This window comes from Hipposideros armiger, unplaced genomic scaffold, assembly GCF_001890085.2.
Source record: "Hipposideros armiger isolate ML-2016 unplaced genomic scaffold, ASM189008v1 scaffold_1153, whole genome shotgun sequence".
Classification (NCBI taxonomy): domain Eukaryota; kingdom Metazoa; phylum Chordata; class Mammalia; order Chiroptera; family Hipposideridae; genus Hipposideros; species Hipposideros armiger.
The window spans coordinates 413,199-435,860 of NW_017732503.1; the positions used below are offsets into that span (position 1 = coordinate 413,199).

At 41.7% G+C, this 22,662-nt stretch overlaps 1 protein-coding gene across 5 annotated transcripts in view; it reads left to right on the top strand.

Annotated features, from left to right (window-relative positions):
- The window catches only part of LYRM4 (LYR motif containing 4), a 159,774-nt gene that overhangs the window by 87,785 nt on the left and 49,327 nt on the right, over positions 1–22,662 (top strand). Inside the window, exon 3 of one of the 5 annotated variants that reach the window (XM_019632565.1) lies at positions 16,612–16,671. The exons of the other annotated variants lie outside the window; for them this stretch is intronic. Coding sequence (XP_019488110.1) covers positions 16,612–16,656 — 45 coding nt within the window. The 3' untranslated portion in view covers positions 16,657–16,671. Of the gene's footprint in view, positions 1–16,611; positions 16,672–22,662 lie in introns of those variants that run through there. 5 annotated transcript variants of the gene reach the window in all.

The window sequence follows — 22,662 nt, forward strand, 5'->3', positions numbered from 1 at the left end:
GATATTTGGAGTTAAGTATTGGGTGTGTGTGTGTGTGTGTGTGTGTGTGTGTGTGTGTGTGTGTGTGTGTGGTGTGGTGTGGTGTGAGAAGAGGGAGGATTACCGGACAGCCCCTGCTTCCAGAAGCACTGAGCCCACGTGCACACAAGGACAGGCCTTCCTGTGTACCTATATACACGTGTCCTAACTGAGAATGTGCTGGTGCCTCTGTTTCCAAGGGGATTGTGTAGGTATCATCAGTAGAAGCCTAGAGAGCAGGTCACAGACATGTTATTTCACCATTTTACTTTTCAGGATTCTGCCTGAGCACTAGACAGGCAGAGCCCTGGAAATTAAAATATCAAAAGGTGAGTCCAGCAGGAAGTTAGGTAGAATTAGCTGAGCATAAATAATGTCTGCAGCCACTGGGGTGCTGTTAGACACTGGAGTGGATTACTGAAGAGCTGTCTCAATGGGAGTTAAAAAATGGTGCTCCATGTCTGTTATGAACTAAATATGTGTCCCCCCAAAATTTATATATGGAACCCCCAATTCCTAATGTGATGATATTAGAAGGTGGGGCCTTCAGGAGGTAGGTAATTAGGGTAATGAGGTCACAAGGGTGGCATCCTTGTGAGTGGGATTAGTGCCCTTGTCAGAGTCGCCAGAGAGTTTGCCTCCTCTCTCTCCCTGTCTCTCTCACTCTCTCTCTCTCTCCCCGCCCTCCCCCTGCTTCCTGCCATGTGAGGACACAGAACCCAGCCACGCTGGCACCCTGGTCTTGGACTTCCAGCCTCCAGAGCTGTGAGAAATGTCTGTGGTTTAGAAGCCACACGTCTGTGGTGTTCCGTTACAGCCATCCGAGTGACTGAGACAGTCATAGTGGTTAAGAGGCCGTGGCTGATGAGACCAATTGGGCTCTGAAGGTCACTTTCAAGACCACTTTTACCAAGTGCAGAATGCAACTTGCTTTGAGGTGCCCAGTGTTGGTTTTCCTGTTCCTGTCGTTTTACAGAAACTACATAAAATCTCTAGTACATGATCTTTTTTAAAAAATCAAAGCTTTTTTCCTGATTTTCAGTTTCTTTAGACTTTACTGACAATAACGTTGCTGATTAAATTTGTGTAGGTTTTTTCTTCCATTCTCGAAGTGATTGATATTAATGCTAAAAGTGAATTCACTCACTTTTCCCTTCTGGAAGTTGTCAGAAAAGAGACAACTTGCTTTCAGCTGTTGTGAAGATAGTTGGATTCGCTGATGATGTGTGCACTTTACTATATAGGTTGTACATCAGTTTTTTAGCTTTTTTTTTTTTAATTGGGGGACTGGGGGAGGGGAACAGTGTTGGGGAATTGGGGTAGGGGACCAGCCAAGTTGTTCTTCAGTCCTGGTTGTGGAGGGTGCCAGTCGCCATCTGGCTGCCCGTTGGCAGCTTGTGGCCTCTAAGCCCAAGGTACTGTGTTACAATCTTAGTTGTGGGTGGGCGTAGCCACCATCCCACATGGGAGTCGAACCTGGCAGCCTTGTTAAGAGTGCATGCTTTATCCACTGAGCCATCCGGGCGGCAGCTCAGCTCAAGGTGCTGAGTTCAGTCTTAGTTGCGGGAGAGCATAGCCCACCATCGAACAGGCAGTCTTGTTGTTAGGAGCACGTGCTCTCACCAGCTGACTCATCCTGCCACCTGTTGGCAGCTCAGCTCAGGCGCAGCATCACTGGCCCATGTGGGAATCGAACCAGCAGCCCTGTTGCTCAGAGCTTGTGCTCTTACGCTAACTCTTAACCAACTGAGCCACTTGGCTGGCCCTATACATCATTTTTTTAAAGAGAAGAAATTCTAAATAGATGAGCTTTGTAATACATTCATTTGGATTAAGTTAGTGTTTAATAAATTAAATATTCAGTAAATAATGGTGGGTGTAGAGGGAGGCACAGCTTCAGCCCTGAATCAGGGTAACAGTATCACCTAGGTCCTAGGCCGCCTGCTTCTAACACTTTGCAGTGCTGCTTATCCTCAGCATATCATACTTCCAACCTTACATGGTTTGACAATCAAGTTTGCAAACTTGTTGCAACAATGTTGCTAACCTTTTTTGATATCAGAGGGATTATTCATTATGAATTTATACCAACTGGGCAAACAGTTAACCAAGTTTACTATTTGGAAGTGCTGAAAAGGCTGCATGGAAAAGACAACCTGAACTTTTCACCAACAATTCATGGCTCTTGCATCACGACAATGCACCAGCTCACACGGCACTGTCTGTGAGGGGGTTTTGAGCCAGTAAACAAATAACTATTGGAACACCCTCCCTACTTACCTGATCTGGACCCCAATGACCTCTTTCTTTACCCGAAGATAAAGGAAATCTTGAAAGGAAGACATGTTGATGACATTCAGGACATCAAGGGTAATATGACAACAGCTCTGATGGCCATTCCAGAAAAAGAGTTCCAAAATTGCTTTGAAGGGTGGACTAGGCGCTGGCATTGGTGCATAGCTTCCCAAGGGGAGTACTATGAAGGTGACCCTAGTGATATTCAGCAATGAGGTATGTAGCACTTTTTCTAGGATGAGTTCACGAACTTAATTGTCAGACCTCGTATGTTGTCATCACTCTCTTCTTAGTTGGTCCAGGTGGTCTTTTAACGCCTTCCCCATTGTCGCATTTCTCCACAGTCCTGAACTCCATAGGTGTTAGGGAAAGGATCGTTTATACCTCCACACAGAATTACTGCCACCAGAATATGGGAACCAGGGAAAGAACAAGGTAGTCTCTTTCTAGTCTTGCCTGGACTGGTGCTTTGCTTCAGGCTGTGATATAGAGAAACAGGAGGATATGGAACAAGAAGCCAAGATAGAAAGGCTAACCGTTTTTTCAGTCCCTTTTAGAATATCACAGATTGCCAAAACATGAAGTCTAGCCATATTTAAATATCCATCTAAAAAACAGTGATATAAATTATTTTTGAATATTTATTTCCATACTCATACACTCTTGCAGAAAACAGAGTTTAGTTTTAAAAGCTTTATTTTCCAAAAACAGAAGTTATGCTTAGGAATTATTCACAGTGATTTTTAAGGACCATGTGAGAATTTCTATACATTCAAGTGCTGCTCTTCAAATTATTCATGTTGAGGGCCTGCCTGTTGACTCCAATAAATGTCCTTTTCAGAATCGCCCTCAGGGTTAGTTCCAGTGCACGTAAGGAAATTGAGCAATATCATGGCCTCTTTCTGTATACTTGACTCTGAATCTTTAAACTATTTCCAAAAGGTAAAGGAATAATGAATAATGAAACTTGGCCAACACAGACAATATGCAAAAGAATATAAAAGAATATATGGGTTATTCATTCAGTAAATACTAAGCACCTACTGTGTTGCAAAGTGTTCTGCTGGACACTAGGAATAGGAGATGATAGGACAATATCAGTCCTTACCGTTAAGCTGCTGACAGTCTCAGGGGAAGACAGACATTCTCACAAACAAATACCTAGTGAAAAGTGGTGGCATCTGTGGGTACAGCGGGAGCCCAGGGTGAGGAGTGGTTTTCAGAGGTGTTTGAAGCAAAGATGCCATCCCTGGAATTCATTATCTCCCAAAATGACGCTCTTAAAGGAGGTGCGAGGTTTAGTGTGTTTCTTGAAAACTATCTTCATTTCCCAATAATCACTTCTTATCTCTCTACTAATGCATTTGACCTGACTTATTTGCAATAATAAGAAACAGATACTGCTACAGTGTGATAACTTGTTCTTTAGCCCCTCAAACCATTCAAAGAAGATAAGTTAGAGCACATTAAGACTCTAGCTGGACTATATTTTTTTGCTAGTCACTGAAATAACCTGGGCTATAAGGACACATGTGACAGCTAGAGTTAAAAAGATTGAAGAAAAAAAAGTATTCCTCAAGCTGGAGCAGTAGGAAAGAAACAACATGTCATAGCAAGGCAACATGGGAGTTTGGATCTAAAGGTAAATTAAGTATGCGGCACTGGGATGATGACTGTGTTGGCACCAGTGAGCTTGTGTATCATTGAATTGTGCCCTTAAAGAGGCAGGCGGTGCTCAGAAAGAAGTCATCCTGAAGACACAGGTTGGGTTTGTGGTCAGGAAATTTAGTTCAAAGCAAGGACACAATTATTCCTGACTATCATTGTAATGGAAAATGTCTTTTTGAGATCCTTAAGAATATATCAACCATGCCATTTAAGGAAAGCCTTAAGAAGATACTGTAACTAGCAGGGAAATGTAAAGTTGAGAAGTTTATAAAATCACCTGTGATTTTTGCTGCCAAACCAAACATTTCAGAAGTGGTCACATCTGTCAAGAGCACAGCTCTCTTACCACACAAAGAAGTGGGAGATCTTGATAGTCCTTCTTCAGTTATTAAAGGCACAATTGTAGTAGCCCTTTTCCGTATTTTCCCTTTATATGGCCATTCTCATGTTTTACACACATTTATAACATTTATACAGTAGGGGATATTTGAGATATTTTCAAGGAGCCAACCAACTCAAAGCAAAATGAGTGCTTCTGAAATATGCCATTTAGATCATTAGAGAAACATATTCCTATGTAGAACACTGCTTGTATGTAATTATGTGATGGGCAACTTGGGTAAATACTCAACAGGTTTCAGAAGTAATGCCTCTCTGCCTACATGTCAGTACAGATAACGTTACATTCTCCCACTTTTGGAAAGCTGACATAGTTGCCAAAACTTTATACCACTATGAAACAGGTTATCAGCTGACATTATCCTTGTCTCCAAGATGAAGATGGAAACTTCATTTTCAGAGGCAGATCTGTCCGAGCAAACATCTTTTGTTGCCTTAGCCCTCAGGCACAGGACAGCCAGCAAGTATTTATAAACCACACTACTTATCAGGTGAAAACTATGAAAACTTTCCCATTGGCTCCTGAGGGAGAGAAACAGACTGCAGACTGTGGAGTATGCAATGTGAAAACTTTGGATAAGTCTTAGCACCCAGCAAAGGCTAACAGACAGAAGCACTTGTGGCACAAAAGAAGCCATTTGAAATATTTTCTTAGTATTCCCTAGGCCCTGCTCCAACAATCTGCTGCTACCACTTAACAGTGTAGAACAACCACCATTTTTATTGTACAGACTCTGTGGATCAGGAATTCTGAAGGTGCACAGTGGGAGTGGCTTGTCTCTGACCCCTGATGTTAGCCTCAGCTGGGAAGACTGAACTGCTGGGAGTCACTCAGCTGGCTGGGAGCGGGGAGCACTTGGAGGCTTCCTCACACCGGCCTGATGCCTAAGCTGGCACCAGCTGTGACTGCTGAACACACATCTGCTTGTGGCCTGTCCACGGGGCTTGGGCTTGCTGACGTCATCACAGCCTCAGACTTCTTACACTGGTCGTAAATATAGAGCAAAGTGTTCAGAGGATAAGGCACCAGCGCGTGGCCTTTTATGACCTAGCCTGAAAGTCACATGGCATCATTTCTGCCGTATTCTATTGATCAAAGCAGCCACAGGCTCTATTCCAGAGATGAGATGACATGGGAACCCCCACCCCAGATCCCCCAATTCTCAATGGTAGGAGTGTCACAACATTTGTGGCCATATTCTAAAACAACCACAGCATAGGGAATAGTCAATAATATTATAATAACTTTGTATGGTGCCAGGTGGGTACTAGACATGGGGGCGATCACTTCATAAATTATATGTCTAATTACTGAAACTAATACTATATGTCAACTGTAATTGAAAAATATTTTTTTTAATTTAAAAAACACAAATCCCTTCTCCTTGGTATTGCAGTAGCCTTTTGTCCCGCAATCCTCAGGAGAATTATAATTATCTTATTATATTCTAATTATAATTCTCTTACTTTTTTCCCCCAACATTATTTGTTCAAGAAGGGCCTAGGACCATCACCTGCATCCCATTACTTTTTAAATCAGTAGGTCAGGCAGGAAAGAGAAGGGTGAATAAGTATATTTAAAACATTTAAGTGGAAGGAGCTGTGGTTTACTGGAAAGCTTTTGTACATTTTAAGGGACAGCCATTTGTTCCCATTAAAAGTTGGAATGAAGTCTGTGTTTCTAGAATTTCCCAATTTGATGTGAAATTGGACTTTTACATGTTGACTCACATTGTTTTAAAACCATGTGGTGGGCCAGTCAAACACATTTTCTGGCTGCACGGTTTTTTGACCTCCTGGTCCTCCTGGGGCCCAGGTTTATGCTGTTACCTGTGCACTGGCTCTGAACCCCTCTCCCAAGGCCCAGAACTCATAAAACACGGCAGTAGTTAAGATAGCACGTTTACATAGAGCCATGGAAATCTCCACACTGAGGTCTGGGATGCCCCTCCTTTAAATACTGCTTCCTTGAATATTTTCAAAGCCTCCAGCCAAGAATCTAGGTCCTCAATCAATAGAAGGCATCCTTCCTTCAGCTGTAATTAGCACATGAATCGCAGCATTTTAGTGCATTAATTATGAGTATGATGCCTCTGAAGCCGAACTGGCTAAGAAGCAGAGCTTTCATAATTAGCTGTATAACATTGAAGGATTGGCTTGTATTTTATATTCTCAACTCTTCTCAATATTTTGTAGAATTTCAGTTTGTCCAAAGCATGATATCTGTTTAAAAGAGGAGACGGATAATACATATTTATATATTTGCCTCAATTTAATATTGGAGGCCCTACAATGCCAAATATAACTGTAAATACAGAATAAAAATTATAGGAAAGAAAGACCAAGAAAAGATTTAAGAAATTTAAAGCTTTATTTTCCTTCCTACTATTCCTTTTTTCCTTTTTTTTAAGATTTTTATTGGGGAATTGGGGAGGGGAACAGTGTTGGGGAATTGGGGAAGAGGAACATTGTGTTTTTCCAGGACCCATCAGCTCCAAGTCAAGTTGTTGTCCTTCAGTCTTAGTTGTGGAGGGCGCAAGCTCAGCTCCAAGTCCAGTCACTACTTTCAATCTAGTTGGGGGGGGGGCAGGAGGGGGGCAAGCCCACCGTCCCATGCAGGAGTCGAACCAGCAACCTTGTTGCACACTGAGCCATGCGGCCGCCCATTGGCAGCTCACAGCTGATCAGCTCAAGGTGCCGTGTTCAATCTTAGTTAAGAGGGGGGCGCAGCCCACCATCCCATGCGGAAGTCCAACCAGCAACCTTCCTGCTAAGAGCACACACTCTCACCAGCTCAGAGGCAGCTCAGCTCGGGCACAGCTCACTGGCCCATGTGGGAATCAAACCAGCGACCCTGTTGCTTAGAGCTCGAGTTCTTAACCAACTGAGCTAATCGGCCAGCCCCTTCCTACTATTCTTGAACTAATCATTAACTAGGTCTAAATAGCCCCTCCTTCTGAGAAGAAATGTCCCAGTGACACCAAACAGGATGAAGCACACTGAATGGTCTTCCTTTTCATTTTTGTAAGTTGAGTCTTTGTGAAAACTTCCCTGTGTAATATATGTCCCTCAGGCTCTACTCATTATCACCTCTGGGTGAAGCCAGCAGGGGGCGACATGTATATAATCTTCATTTTAAGCACAACCATTGATTTTTTTTTTTTTTGTGGGTGGGCATAGCCCACCATCTCGAACAGGCACCTTTGTTGTTAGGAGCACGTGCTCTCACCAGCTGAGCCATCCTGCTACCCGTTGGCAGCTCACCTTGGGCACAGCTCACCGGCCCACATGGGAATCGAACCGGCAACCCTGTTGCTCAGATCTCACACTCTTAAGCAAGCTCTTAACTAACCGAGCCACTTAGTTCAATCGTTGATTGAACCCTACAATCTTTATTTATTTTTTAAAAGATTTTTATTGGGGAATTGGGGGATGGGAACAGTGCTGGGGAATTGGGGGAAGGGGAACAGACAAGTTGCCGTCCTTTTGTTCTTCAGTCTAGTTGTGGAGGACGTTGTTTCACTGGCCCAAGTTGGCACCATCATTGCGCTCTTCCCCAGGCGAGGCGAGGCAGATCAGTCGCTGGCTTCTGGACGGCTGCTCACTGCGGCTGCTGGCCGCTCACGCTGGCTGCTGGTTACATACGGTGGTAGCCCATGGCAACCCACTGCCACAGGGGCTGCAGCCTATGCCATCACCGGTGACTCACGGCAGCCCAGCTCCAGGTTGAGCTGTTGTTCAGCATCTTAGCTGTAGAGGGCAGTGTCACTGGCCCTCATATGTGGGATCCGAACTGGGGCCCTCTGGTGTCCCAACCCAGCTCTTAACCATCGCGCCACTCGGCCGGCCCCAATCTTTATTTTTTAAAGGTGACACTCATTAGTACTGTGGCAGATGTCCTGGAGGGGTGAGATTAATGGCATTTCTCATAATGGAGGTGAAATTTTAATAATTTTTCAACATTATGTAGAACGTTCATTGCTTCCTGTAAAGTTGCATTGTAAGATCTACACACAGCAGCTGCTAGTGGGAGACACTTTATTCCCCCTTTACCCTAACTTACAAAAGAGACAGAGAGAGAGAGAGACAGAGAGAGAGAGAGAGAGAGAGAGAAGGAAAAGGAGGAAGAGGAAGAGGAGGAGGAGGAAGCAGCCAGGAACACTTCTGAAGAACCTGTTGCAAACATCAGGTCTAACCACAGAGCACGGAAGGGAGGCGGTGGCTTTCTCCAGTGTGCGTCCTGGCTCACAGTTCTCTTCTCCAGAGCCCTGGATCTCGGACCAGAAATGACTTTCGTGGTCACCAAGATCCTCCCCCGTGGACCCTGGTTTACCCAGGCCTTGGAATTGATCCTGCAGTCTGTGACTTCCAGTGTCACCTCACAGGGCCTCTTATTCCCCAGCAACCAGTGCTGCCAGGAACTGGTCCATTAGCTCCAGGAAAATTCTGTTGAAAGCAACTCTGAAAGCAGGTTACATAATTTGAAAAGTGGTTCATTACTTTAAGATATACTCCTTTCTCAGATGAATTTCTTTTTTGCATATGTATTTAAACATGAGCCCTACACTCAAGAGAAATTGGCCATAAAAGGTGACTAGCCCATAATAGACACTTAGTAGATAGTAAATTTGTAAATGAAAAAAAGTTTGAAATATGACATATGTATTATTGATTATTCTTGCATTCAGCTGCTCTCCAGTAACATAATTGAGTGGAATTTCAAACGTGTTACTATAGTTACCATTAATTTAAAAGGAAAGGATTGCAGTTTTAAACATTATATTTAACTCTATGGCAGCTTTAATGCTACTAGTTGTTCTTGTTCTAGGACTGATCAAACCTCATGGTTCATTTGCCCTGCACATCTCAGGCACACACCTGAATGTGCTGCTGCCCAGGTCGGGACCTTGGCCAGTTCAGAGGAGCCTAAGAGAATTGCAGACGGAAGGTTCCAGGTCCTTGAGCAATGCCCAGAGCACAGCTCCCTATACAGTGTGTGTGACACTGTTGACGTGTTTAATTGCTGTGTTTGGTATTAACAAATGTGTAATGGCACAAAGCACAAGAAATTTCATTACATCTCTGGCAAATGCATATTGAAAGAAAGAAGGACAGATGGTTGAAAACAGCCATAAAATATTCTATTACATGTCAGCAAAAAGTCATTAGACAGTAGTTAAAGAGATGTTATTAATGGATCAAATTCACTTGGGGACTCATGTTTCTAGAATGCACATTAAAGCAAAGATACTTCTGGTATTTTTAATGTAATCAGGGCCAAAGGCAACTATGTCTTTCAATATAATTAGAAAGTGGATTTATTGACTAAAGGAGTAAATTGAGTAAAGGAGTTGCTATGTAGCCTGGTTCCACATCATTTGGGGAAGTTACTGTTTTTGTCTTCTAACACAAGGAGTAAAATTAACTATTCGGTGCAAGCCTTGTAGGTCACTGAAGTAATACCATACTGTTTTATTGATATATTCTGGGGAGATGGGGAAGGGGTAAAATTATTATTTCTGAAAATCATCAAAAGCCCATTTTTTTAAAAGCCATACATAACTAACATGAGAAGTGTGAATGCATAATGTAAATTTCCCAGTGCTTTAACATTACTATAGGAGTCAGCGTTTTGACTGTGAGCATGAGAGTGATTTGGGTGTGTGTCTTATGTGGGTGGCAGACAGCACAGTGTCTGTGAGGTGAGGGAGAGTCCTTTGGTCCAGGTGCTTTGTGACGTGGTGTGGTCCCCACTCTGCATAGTTCTCCAGGTCCAGAGTGTCAGCATCGCCAGGTGATCAGAGCTTGGGAAGAGAGGCTTTCTCCCTCGGGCCTCTACCTTTGCAAAACAGGATGAGGGGCAGCTGTGTGAACTTGACACCAAAGCAAAAAGAATGGAGGGGTTCGTGAACTGGGATCATTGTTCTGGGATCGTTGTTCTGAGATGGCAGGGCTTGCTCTCACTCCAGGGTTTGGAAATGCCCTTTTCTCAGCTTTTTCTTTTTCTGGGCTTCCTGAAAATTGCTGTTCTTCCGATGGTGCTCGCCACACAGGAGCAGCCCATGGTTCAGCGTGCTTTCCCAGCATTGAGTGTGCATAGGTTTGCAGCACATTTTCACTTGTTACCCTTTAGATCAACTTCCAGCCTGTGGCTTCCAGGTAGGCAGTAATCAGTGAGTGGGTCTCCAGAGCCCATTTTGGGCATGGCCAGGAGTTCCTTTCCACAGCCTGTCATCCTCGTCATGTGTGGACCCAGGAGTGCCATTTCTGAAGTATGCAGCCTGGAGCTACAGATGCACCCTGCAGTCCTGTCGGCGTCCCTCATGGCTGCGGTGTCACTGCAGGTTTATGAACTCTGTTCCAATGGAGTGGTGATTTACAGTATTCTGTTCTAGAAGCGGATTACCTTCGAGTAGGTTTCCCCCATTCATAACTCTTTACTTACCTCTTCAACCTAAAAATAATAATAAACAATTTATACATGCCGCATATAAATCTGCCGCATTTGATAAAACCAGGGGGAAATCTCAGCACCTACCATGACAGTGGCATAAAGTCATCACAGTGTGCTCTATCAGAGTTTCTGCCAGAGAAGGAGGTGCTTTGTCATCACTTTGGGCTCAAAATGTTTATAGGTGGTTAACAAGCATCAGCAAAATGGTAATAACTAACATTGATCCTTATATTATGGCTGTGGAAAGTTTAACCTTCTAGATATATTCCTAATTATAAAAATAAGTCTTGGCTCTCTTTTAGCATTCACTGTCACACACATCCCTCCCCCGATCACCCCCCTCATTCATTTTTGACATTGGTGTGTCTTTCTCAGTCACAAGGAACTGTGAACTAGAATAAGTCTTTCAGGTACTAGATGCTGAATGGCTTTAGTGATTTGTTCTTGTAAATGCAGGCACTGAGGGGATGGAGGGCTCTTGTGAAGCAGTTGCAGTGTTTTGCCTGACAAGGAGAGAGGATCAGAGCTAGAGAGGGATATAATGTTGGTGAATGATTAGGGATTTTGTGGGCATTGGGAGGGTTGGTTCAACATAAGTATTGCTTTTTTTATTACATGTATAATTCATAGTTATAATAATTTTGAGGGGGCAAAATAATAACTCATAATTCTTCTATCATGAAATACTGTTATTTTCATGTATTTCCTTCCAGAATGTTGCTTCTGTAAATAGATACATATGAATGTATATTTTCATTAATTGGGATCCTACTAATCATTGACAGCTAAACTTTATGATTTTCTAATTAAAATTAACATTTTTAAGGCAGTTGAAATATGCATGCATCATTTTTAAATGAACATGCAGGGTGCCACAGAAGGCACCCCTGTCACCATTTTGCTGTCCCCTGTTGTTGGACCTTTAGATACCTTTCAGTGTTTGCTGCTTTAAAACATGCTCTGACGAACATCCTTGTGCATAATATATCTTTGTTCACTTGTCTAGCTCTTCATTTAGGGTTGATTCCTGGGAAAAGACTTGACAGGCCAAAATTTATTCGCAGCATATGGAGATTTTACACACACCCGATTGGGAGGAGAGGGTATGTGTTTGTTTTTAATGTTCTACTACTGGGTTACTCCTATGCTATGACATTAGATGAAATCTTGTTATTCCTATGGCCATATTTAAAAGGAATAAAATGAGAAAAGCTGTTTTATACCTAATTACTTTTGGAGTCACAGACCCCTTGTGAATCTAAGCTTTGAATACTCCTCCCGAGATGCACGTGTGTTTATATCCAATGCCAGGTGCTTGTCACCTCTTAAACCTAACCGAAGGCCTCTGGTGGAGTCTTTGACTTACAGCTACTTCCTAGTTTTTTGTTGTTTTTAGTTGTAATTATCATTTTTATAGTAGTTAAGAATGAAGTTAATTTACTGTTTCTGTTCCAGCCTAGTAAATATTTTATACTACTTCGTATGTAGTCTATTTTATATTGGACTGTTATAGTATAGTATTAAAACTGAGAATGAAAATAAACCTGCAAAAAGATAGAATGCCGCTACTACTCTAGGCTTAAATTTGGCAGTGAATTACCAAAGATTTATTTGAGCCCTTTGAGTGAGACCACATTTTAAATATGTGATGTTCACATACTTTACTTTACCCCATCTGTTCATGCATTTTCCTACTTCCAGGATTTATCTAATTGAATATCCCACTGTCCCATTTGCTGTGACCAAAGCCAAACTCATAATTTTTCTCTCAAAGCATGCTATACCTCCTTGCATCCAAACGTCTGTTAATTGTACCCTCGTCCCCCCGTCACTCATGGTTGAACCTTTAGATTGTACTTGAGTCCTCCCTTGCCCAGTGTATTAATTAGGGGTCTCCACAGAAACAGAACCTGCAGGAGGGTGTGTGCGTGCGTGTGTGTGTGTGTGTGTGTGTGTGTGTGTGTAAAGAGAGGGAGAGAGAGAGAAATTGATTTGTTATGAGAACTGGCTCACGCAGTAATGGAGGTTGGCAAGTCCCAGGTTCTGCCAGTGGTTTAGTTCCAGTCTGAGTCTGAAGGCCTGAAAACCAAGAGAGCTGATGGTTTAATTCCAGCCCAAAGGCCAGCAGGCTCAAGTCCCAGGAAGAGCTGTTATGTCAGTTTGAGTTCAAAAGCAGAAAAAATAGCTGATGTTCCTTTTAAGGTCGTCAGTCCGGAAGAATTCTCTTTTACTCAGGGTAGGGTCAGGCTTTTTGTTCTATTCAGGCCTTCAGCTGATTGGAGGAGACTCACCCATATTAGGGAGGACAATCTGCTTTATTTAGTCTACCAATTTCAATGTTAATCTCATCCAAAAACACTCACAGACACACCCAAAATAATGTTTGACCAAATAGATGGGCACCCTGTGGCTCAGTGAAGCAGACACGTAAAATTAACCATTGCACCCAACATTTCTATTTATTGATTGATCCTCACCTCCTGTTTATTCTTCCTGTCTGGTGTCTCTTTATACCTCTCGTATTCTTTCCATCTCCAGCGCCACCTACTTAGTTCGAAATCTTGTCTTAACCCAGGACTAGTAATCTCCCAGCTGGTAGTCTTGCCTTCATCAAGTGGTTCTCAAGCCTTTTACCACCAGTACCCATTTCACTGTTTTTTCCTATGAATCTCAGGTTTTGAGAAAGCTTTGTCTACCAAGCCAGCTGTTTTGCCATTTTTAGTAATCAAAAACATTTATAGTTGTCAATAAGTATTTATTGAGTGTTTACCGTATACCAGGCAGCATTCTGGCCTTTCTATAATTTACCTTATTTACATAAATTACCTTTCTATAAGGCAGGTACTGTTCCATTCCCACTTTATGATGAGGAAACCTAAGCGTAGGGGGCTTCATAAGCAGCCCAGGATTGCACAGTCAGTCAAACGGCAGAGGCGGGATTCCAGCCCGGGGACTATGAATGCAGAGCCCCGGCCTCCCGCACAGCTGCACTGATTCCAGTTCAGTGCCCTGAGCAGTGTGACACCATTTGCATGGCCACCACCACAAGTTTGTAGAATGCCAACTAAAACCAAAAAGGTGGACAGTAGAATTGCATTGTTCCACGTTGCTGTAGCTCAGCATGTTATCTCCATCAGGCTTTCTGGAGAAACGATGGAAACCCTGCTTTCAAATGAACAGGATGGATGTGGGCCTTTACTTTGCCCCTTTCTCAGATCCAGAACCCTTTGGCATTCAGAGGTGCCAGGTGGGAATCATATAGTTTCTTCTCCCTTCTGCCTGTACTATACATCGCAACCAAACGAATCTCCTAAGATTCTGCCTTATGACCCTCACTGAATCCCTTCAAGCTCAGCTTTCTCCGTCTGCCTTGCTGCTGGCCACTCCTCCCAGCCGTGACCCTGGGCTGTGGTTGTGTTTGCCCCTTGTCCCCAAATATGCCCCTCCTCGGCACCTTTCCTGGCCATTCCTCCAAATTTCTCTCTCTCAAAGCTACTGGTTATTCTTGGTCTTGGAACTGCTCACTCTGGTCATCTTTCTCTCCCCCAAACCTACTGGAAGCCACACAGCAGATGCGGAGTGCAGGATGACAAGATAAAACGGAATTTTTCCTGTGGGGCTGACAGGATAGTGAGAGAAACAATTGGTAAAAAAAGGCAAGCAAATAAATTGGCATATAATTATAAATTGTGAATTGCAACTCTAGGAAGCGCTTTCAGAGTTGAAAAAGAGGTTGTAATTTACTGGGGGGAAATGTATGCTGTGTAGGTTTGAAAATAATTATGTATTTCATATGCAGTTGATCATTATTTGCAGATTTCAGATTTGTGAATCCACCTACTCAGTACTCACAACACTCTCACCATGTAGTTATCTTTTCAGTTCCATTTATTTAGTTACACTGTTGGCTACCATTAAAATCCCTGTGTAATTCCCCATTTTTAAAGGGATACCTGCTTGCGGATGCTGTCAGGTGCCCTGACAAGTTTTGTTCGTGCCTTTTGCCATTTGTGTGAGTTGGTTCCTGTATTCTTATTTAAAACTGCCCGGTTTTACCTCTCCTTTGAGTCCCAAAGTGATCAGATCTCACTGCTGTCATATAAGTGAAAAGATTTGGTGTACAAGCAAGAGAGAGACAAAACTACAAAATAAAAGTGAAAAAATAAAATACTAATAATCCATACCCCTCCACTCTGCTTGACCAGTTGTTAGTATTTCCCACATTTGCTCCATCTCCCTCATCTGCACACCCTCTTTCTTTGTCGCTATCACTCTCTGTATATTTTTTCCTGGACCTTTTAAACATGTGCTGCTCACATAAGATATGTTATCCCTAAATTTTTCAGCATGTGTCTTGTAAGAACAAGCACATTCTCTTGCATATCCACAATACCAATATTCATCCCCGACGTGTTATCAGTGATGTACTAATGTGCTCCATTGGTGTAAAATACAGTCCAATACAAATGAACCCATACTCCCCCTTCATGCTCCTCCGTCTCCCTCCTCCCATACAGGTCAACTGTGTCATGTTTCTTTGGTCTCCTTAAATCTGGGCCACCATCACCCGTCACTGCTACCCCCTTGACTTTTTTATCTTTTGTGGCATTTCCGTTTTGCAGAGTCCAAGCCAGTTGTTTTGGATAACGTCCTGCAGTCTGTACTTGTCTCATTGTCCTCAGCGCTTAGATTGAGGTGAAACATTTCTGGTGAGAATACTCCATGAGAGATGCCAGGAGGCACATGCTGTCAGTTTGCCCCATGATGGGGGTGCTCAGTTTGACCATTTGCATGAGCTCTGCCTCTGTCCTTGTAATTAGTAAGCGGTGTTTGAGACCCAGTGAGTATCCTGTTCTGCAGCGCCTTTGCGTACAGGTTTTAGTATTTATTGGGGTTGACCTTCCCTAGAGGAATTATTACATAGGTGGTCACAAAACGTGATTCTCTTAACTAGCTGGCATTCGATAAAGAAGAGCTTTCTCTTTCCTGCTCCCTCTTCTCCGCCTGTTTTTTTGGAGTGTCATTATAGACCCATGGATTCTTTTTTATTCAATGTTCTGTCATCTGTTCCCATCATTATTCTTTTTGGTGCTCACATTGTCCCACATTGTCCTGCTAATTTTTCTACCCAGTTCCTCTGTCCCTTTCACATGGCCCCTTTAGTTTTTGTACTTCCTTGCTTTCTGACAGAAGTTGTTTTCTTTGTTCCTTTCCAATAATATGATAGAAGATAAAATTATCTATTGTTTTCTACCCATAGCTATATTTTATCGGAAGACCCATCTATTTTAAATAAGAAAACAAAAATGTAGTATATGTCATTCAGAGCTAAAAATGAAGTTCAGTGTATTTCTCCGGAAATGATTTCTGGATCAGAGCCCAGCTACTGATAACAACAATAACCATTTCCATCCTCCCAGTTAAGAGTAGGCCATCAAGAGATGTCTGAGTCGGCATTGTTTGTGTGTGAATACGTTCTTCCATGGCAGCAGGAAAAGGAAGTGAATTGTGCTTATAATTCAGAATGTCAAACATTATTGGACAGGTGTTTTCATAGCTTAAACTGTGCGCCCAGCACCATGCTAAGTGCTATCAGATATAAAAGGAGACAGTGTTACAAAGGAGATGAAACTAGCTGAGAAATAGAAACAAGCCTGCACACAACAGTATACTTATTAATGTTACAGGAATTAATAGGAGAAGAGAATTCATCTGTGAAACAGCTCAAAGCAAAGGTGGATTTGAATTGACGGCTTTGTTTCTGTGTGTTTGCACAGGCACAGAACAACACACTTTCTGACAGAAGGAGCTGTGAACAGTGAATATCTTTGGAAAGAGGGGACCAGCGAGGCAATAGAGAAGGAAACTTAAACTTTTCATGTTATGCTGTTCTTATATATATTAGTCTTAAAATAAAAAGACAAATCTAAGATATTTCTCATTAAAAATGTTTGAATTGATGTGGAAAGGGAGTCTATGCCAACTGAATAAAATACCGCAAGCCCTGGCATGGGTTGCATTGGGTAATCAGAGTGGCATTAGAAGTGATCTTTCAGAGAGGTGGACTGCGGGAAGGTAGTGACAAAAGTAGACAGACTTTAGGAAGATTAGCTTAGTGGAAAAATCATTTGCACACACACTGAAGGCTTCTTGCCTTTATTCAGGAAAGAGTCACTTAATGGCTTTTAAAATCAAGCATAATTACTTTTATTTAAAATACACTTTGATCTGTATTTGTTAAAGTGGAGTCATTGGGATATGTTTTTTAATGAGTCAAGGCATACCCATATATATTTATGGACTCTGTGAACGATTTGTTTTGATCTGCCATTTCTGAAATGGCACTCCTCGAAAATTGGCCTCTGTGGCTTTACCCCAACCATTTTTGTTTGTTTGTTTAGCTGAACCATCCTGCCACCTGTTGGCAGCTCAGCGGCAGCTCAGCTCAGGCCGGGCATCGAACCGCTGTTGCTCAGAGCTCGCACTCTTGAGTGAGCTCTTAACCAACTGAGCCACTCGGCCAGCCTGTACAACCATTTTTTTTAAATTACCACAAAGGTTTAAATGCCAGTGATCATATATCTACTCATAGCCACGTCTTGAAGAAATCACTTCCCCAAGGGTAAGCAGTATATTTCTTGTCAGATTCTAATGGTATAGCATTTGGGGACAAGGTGCCACAGTAAGATGATTTTAGTGGGTTAGTCAGTTTAGTACTTACGTGCTGGGCTGCTTTCAACCATGGATTCCACTTACTGCATACACTGTCATCACTTATGCACAGTAAGGAGAGGGACCCGTATGTGTGAGGCACCCGGTAAAAGTGTGGCCCTTCCCCTTCTCTCCAGTAAGGCTAAGTGTTTCTGCTACAGAGTTTTTTGGCTTAGTTTGGCTTGGTTTGGTTTGGATGGGGTTGTGTTTTTTGTTTCTTGTTTCTTTTTGCCTCGATTGAATATAACAAATTATACCCAAGGAAAAATATCAAACTCTCAAAATAAATTCAGCTTCTGTTCACTCAAGTACAAATGGTCCCAGTTTTCAATAATTTATTCATCCAAGTGAGCTTTTAAAAATGATTATTTCATTCCTCCTTCATTCTAAGCCACTTATTTGTCACTTTTCCTTTTCTGTCCAAAAATAAGCATATGAAACTCAGCCTATTTTGCTTTACCTGTGCTTTTAAGTCTCATCTAATGGTGGTGATGGTAACATACATCCCAGTATGGTTACTTATAGAGTAAAAGAATTTGTTTTCCGTCCTACGACGCTCAGATATCCTGGAACAAATAGGGACAAATAGGAAATGGCTTAGGTACAACAACATTCTCTACTCCACTTCCCACCCCACCCCTCAGGTCAACAGAGGCAATAAAACACCTTGGGGAAAAAAATGATATATACAGAGGGTACTATAAAACTGTATCCACATTTTAAGAAAAGAAAAAACTGTATAAAATTGTGCTGATGGTAACTACTTTGAGCACCTCTTGTAATTGCAGAAGTCAAACGTTACATGTATTCATCTTTTTTTATTGGTATATATTGAGTATTACAATTTCAAGACAGTTTTTTTCCTTTCTTAAAATGCGTATAGATTTTTTTTTGGCACCCTCTGTATATCTTAAAAACTAGGTCAGAAAATTACGTGACATGGCTTTTTAAAACAACTGTTACTATCTCAGCGTCACATTGTTTAGATCATGATATGATTATATTGGGTAACTTCTTTTCAGTACTTTGTAAATGAAACCTTTAAATATTTAATTTAGGGCCAGCCGAGTGGCTCAGTTGGTTAAGAGCTCGCTCAAGAGTGCGAGCTCTGAGCAACCGGGTTGCTGGTTTGATTCCTGACCCAAGCTGAGCTGCCGCGGTTCTGCCAACAGGTGGCAGGATGGCTCAGCTAAAAAAAGTTAAAAAAATATTTAATGTGGTTAAGAAAGGTTTTTCACAGACAGCTTGCAACATTCTCATAAATCTGTGTAGTGATGGTTATTGTAATGTGTTCCTTAAAACTTATATTTTTTTAATGTTTCACAAAAGCTGGAGTAAATACTAACAGAACAAAATATTTTTCAGACAGCTCTTTCATAGCACTTGCTATTCTAGAATATGAGAATTTATTTTCTCCCACTATAAGGATTTTTGTTATTGAAACTTGAATTATAATTGTATTATAATTTTATATTTTTTTCAAGAAACTAAAATTGTACATCTATCTACTTTACTGGTTTTGTTAAACAATCTCAGCTTTTTCTCTCAGCTTTTTCCATAATTCCTAGTTTCATTTTAAATTTTCATTCGGTGGATTATAGAAATGTAAGGTTCAATCACGGTAGCATGTTTTCTTTAAAAAGATTAAAAGGAAATAAGCTAGCATTTGTTGCAAGTTTTTGGAAAATTTTGTTGTGTCATATCTAAAAATGAATCTTCTGGAATTCTGTAATTATATCCACTGATTAGGTTAGTGTTGACACAAAACTATAGAAAAACAAATTAAAACAACTGGATATTAGTATAGCTAATATGCAAAAAGATGCTAAAGGACACCTTAAAGATGCTGTTCATTTTTCATGATATTACATTTCTTTGAAAAATAAACACAAATATACACTTGTGTCCATGCTAAAGCTCTTGCTAAATCATTATAACAGGTTGGAATAATAAGTGATGATTTTGAATGCGAAATCAAGACAAACTCATTGTAACTAGAAGTGTCTTATATCTTATAGCTCCGTTTTCCCATCCAAAAAAAAAGGTAAAGAAAAATGTTTCTAATTAGATGCTTACAAAGAGTTTAACATGCTTGGTTGAAAGATGTTATATCCAAAAAATACTGCTTTTAAACTCATTTCCAATTTTGAAAGCTTCTGTAGAACATACAATTCGCCCTTTGTTTTTTCTAGTATTCTTTTTACTTCCCTTTAGATTATCGGTCATATAAATGCTCTGGATGGGACAAAAAGGGTGGCTCAGCTGGTGAGAGCACTTGCTCCCAACAACAAGGTTGCTGGTTTGACTCCCACATAGGTTGGTGGACTAGGCCCACCTGCAATTAAGATTGAACACAGCACCTTGAGCTGAACTGCCATGGGTGGCTGGATAGTTCAGTAGTTAAAGCGTGCGCTCTTAGCAACAAGGTTGCCAGTTCGACTCCCGCATGGGATGGTGGGCTATGCTCATCCGCAACTAAGATTGAACACGGCACCTTGAACTGAGCGGCCACAAGCTGCCGACAGATGGCCGGATGGTGACTGGACTTGGAGCTGAGCTTGCTGTGCCCTCCACAACTAAGATTGAAGGACAACAACTTGACTGTTCCCCTTCCCCCAATTCCCCAACACTGTTCCCCTTCCCCATTGTCCCAATAAAAATCTTAAAAAAAAAAAAAACACATGGAAATGCAAAGGACCAAGAATAACCAACACATTCTTAAAGAAAAAAGTGTGCTGAAATACTTCCACTACCACAAACAAATGTGTTCTAAAGCTCTGCTAATGAAGATAGTGTGGCATTTGTGCAAGGCTAGGCTGACTGGTCAGTGGAGCTGAACAGAGTTTACAAAGAGACCCACTTATATGCAGTCACGCAATTTATGGCAGAGGTGACACAGCAGTGCAGTGGGAGAGGGGTAGCCTTTTCAGTAAATGGTGTTCAATCGATTGCTATTTGGAAGGAACAGTATCTTAACCCCTTCCTCATTTCATACATAAAAATGGATTGGAGATTTAAGTGGGAAAGATTTTTAAAAATTAAGTTTTAGAAGAAAACATTTTCATTACCTTGGAGTAGGCAAATATTTCTGAAACAGGACACAAAGAGTATGAACCATAAAAGAAAAAACTTACTATAGTATTATATAGTAATATATTATTAATACTATATTAAAATTATGTCAAGAGCACCATTACAAAGTGGATGAAAAAGCAGAATGGGAGAAAGTATCTGAAAAATATTCACATTCAGAATATATAAAGAACTACAAATCAATTTTTTAAAAGACTGAAACCAACTTTTTAAAATGAATAAAAAATGTGAACGCTCTACAAAAGGTGATGTCCAGATGGCCAGAGAATGTATTTGTCATTCACATATTCAACTAGTCCTTCTTTACTGCTGACATCCTAAAATAGTATGCTTATGAAACATCAATGGACTGTGTGATTACACTAAAACACAATGTCCTTTAAATATTACTTTTTTAGGCTCATCATGTTTTGATGCCATGGGCATATAAACCTGCAGCATCTAAAGGATGCAGCAGCAGGAAACACCAGATGGTTTCACACATATTTATAACTCTAAAAAAAAATTAGTGTCTCTATTACCATGAAATGTGAGCAAAGAGATCTCCCTCTCACTCCCTTGCACTGCCTGCCACACACACACACACACACACACACACACACACACACACACACACACACACGTGCGCACGATCTGATCTTTGAGCTCTGGATATCTCACCCCTTATCCAGAGCCCCATCAGGCTCGTTCTTGCTAGTCACTAGTGTCATCTTTAGGGAGATAATGAAGGGATCATAGTAGCAAGGGTAGTTGTAGTAAGGAAGTGTGTTGTATGCTCTGCTTGGAAATTTTTTTTTTTTTAAGATTTTATTGGGGAATTGGGGGAAGGTAACAGACAAGTTGCTGTCCTTTTGTTCTTCAGTCTAGTTGTGGAGGACGTCACTTCACTGGCCCATGTTGGTATTATCATTACGCTCTTTCCGGGTGAAACAGATGGGTGGACGGCGGCTCACGCCAGCTGCCAGCCACTCATGGTAGCCCATGGCAGCCCACTGCAGCCTATGCTGTCGCTGGTGACTCACGGCAGCCTGGCTCCAGGTTGAGCTGTTGTTCACCATCTTAGCTGTAGAGGGCACAGCGTCACTGGCCCTCATGTGGGATCCGAACCGTGGCCCTGCTGCTCAGAGCCAGCACTCCCTGGAAATTTTTTTTAAGCTGAAAAAATAATAGTTTGTTTTTTTAGGTAAACAAAACAGGTGTGAACTTGATATAAGACCAAGATAAAGCATTCGCTCTAATGCATAGTTATTCATTAGAATCCTCTGGAGAGCTCTAAAAACATGCTGAGGCCTGTGTCTGGGGTGCAGCCTGGACCCTAGGAGGTATGCAAGCTCCCTGGGTGTCCACCCCTGGTGGTCCTGAGTTGGGGTACCTTTAAAACAAACGCTCGGATTGCCCTGCCAAGCAACACTGTTGGGCTGCAAAGTTTGTGTTTAGGCTTGACTGGGGAGGAAGGGGATTTATTCTTTTTACAGTTACTCTCCAGGGTTGAGTCCAGGGAATGACTTAACAGGAAGTGGTGAAGCTGTCTTTTCAAGAAAACGCTCACAGATTTTCTAAAGAGAAAGATCTCCCGCCCCTCCTAATTACCTGGAGAGCACCTCACTGAAGATAGTGTACACAGACTGCTGTTGCAGACAAGGAAGGCCTCAATTATTAATGCGTCCGATTGTTAGCACGCTGGCCGTGCTCCCTGTTTCCTTCCCCTCAGCCCACTACGCTGATTAAAAATGCATGATTGTAACTCAAGCATGTCAATACTGGGAGAGCACAAAGCTGTGGCACTGTCTTCCAATGAGAAACATAGTGGCAGTGGCCATTTTAATTTTTATTTTGTTGATGCCATTGTGAATATAGCTATACGAGAACTGGGATGAAAATAGCCACTACAATTTTTACATAATTTATACAGCCTTTTGTACCTGCTTTCTTCAGTGATTAACTAGCATTTACTTTCCTCTTCAGTAACCAAAAATAATTGATGTACTATATTTTGATATTTTGTATTATACTGCTTTAATTGA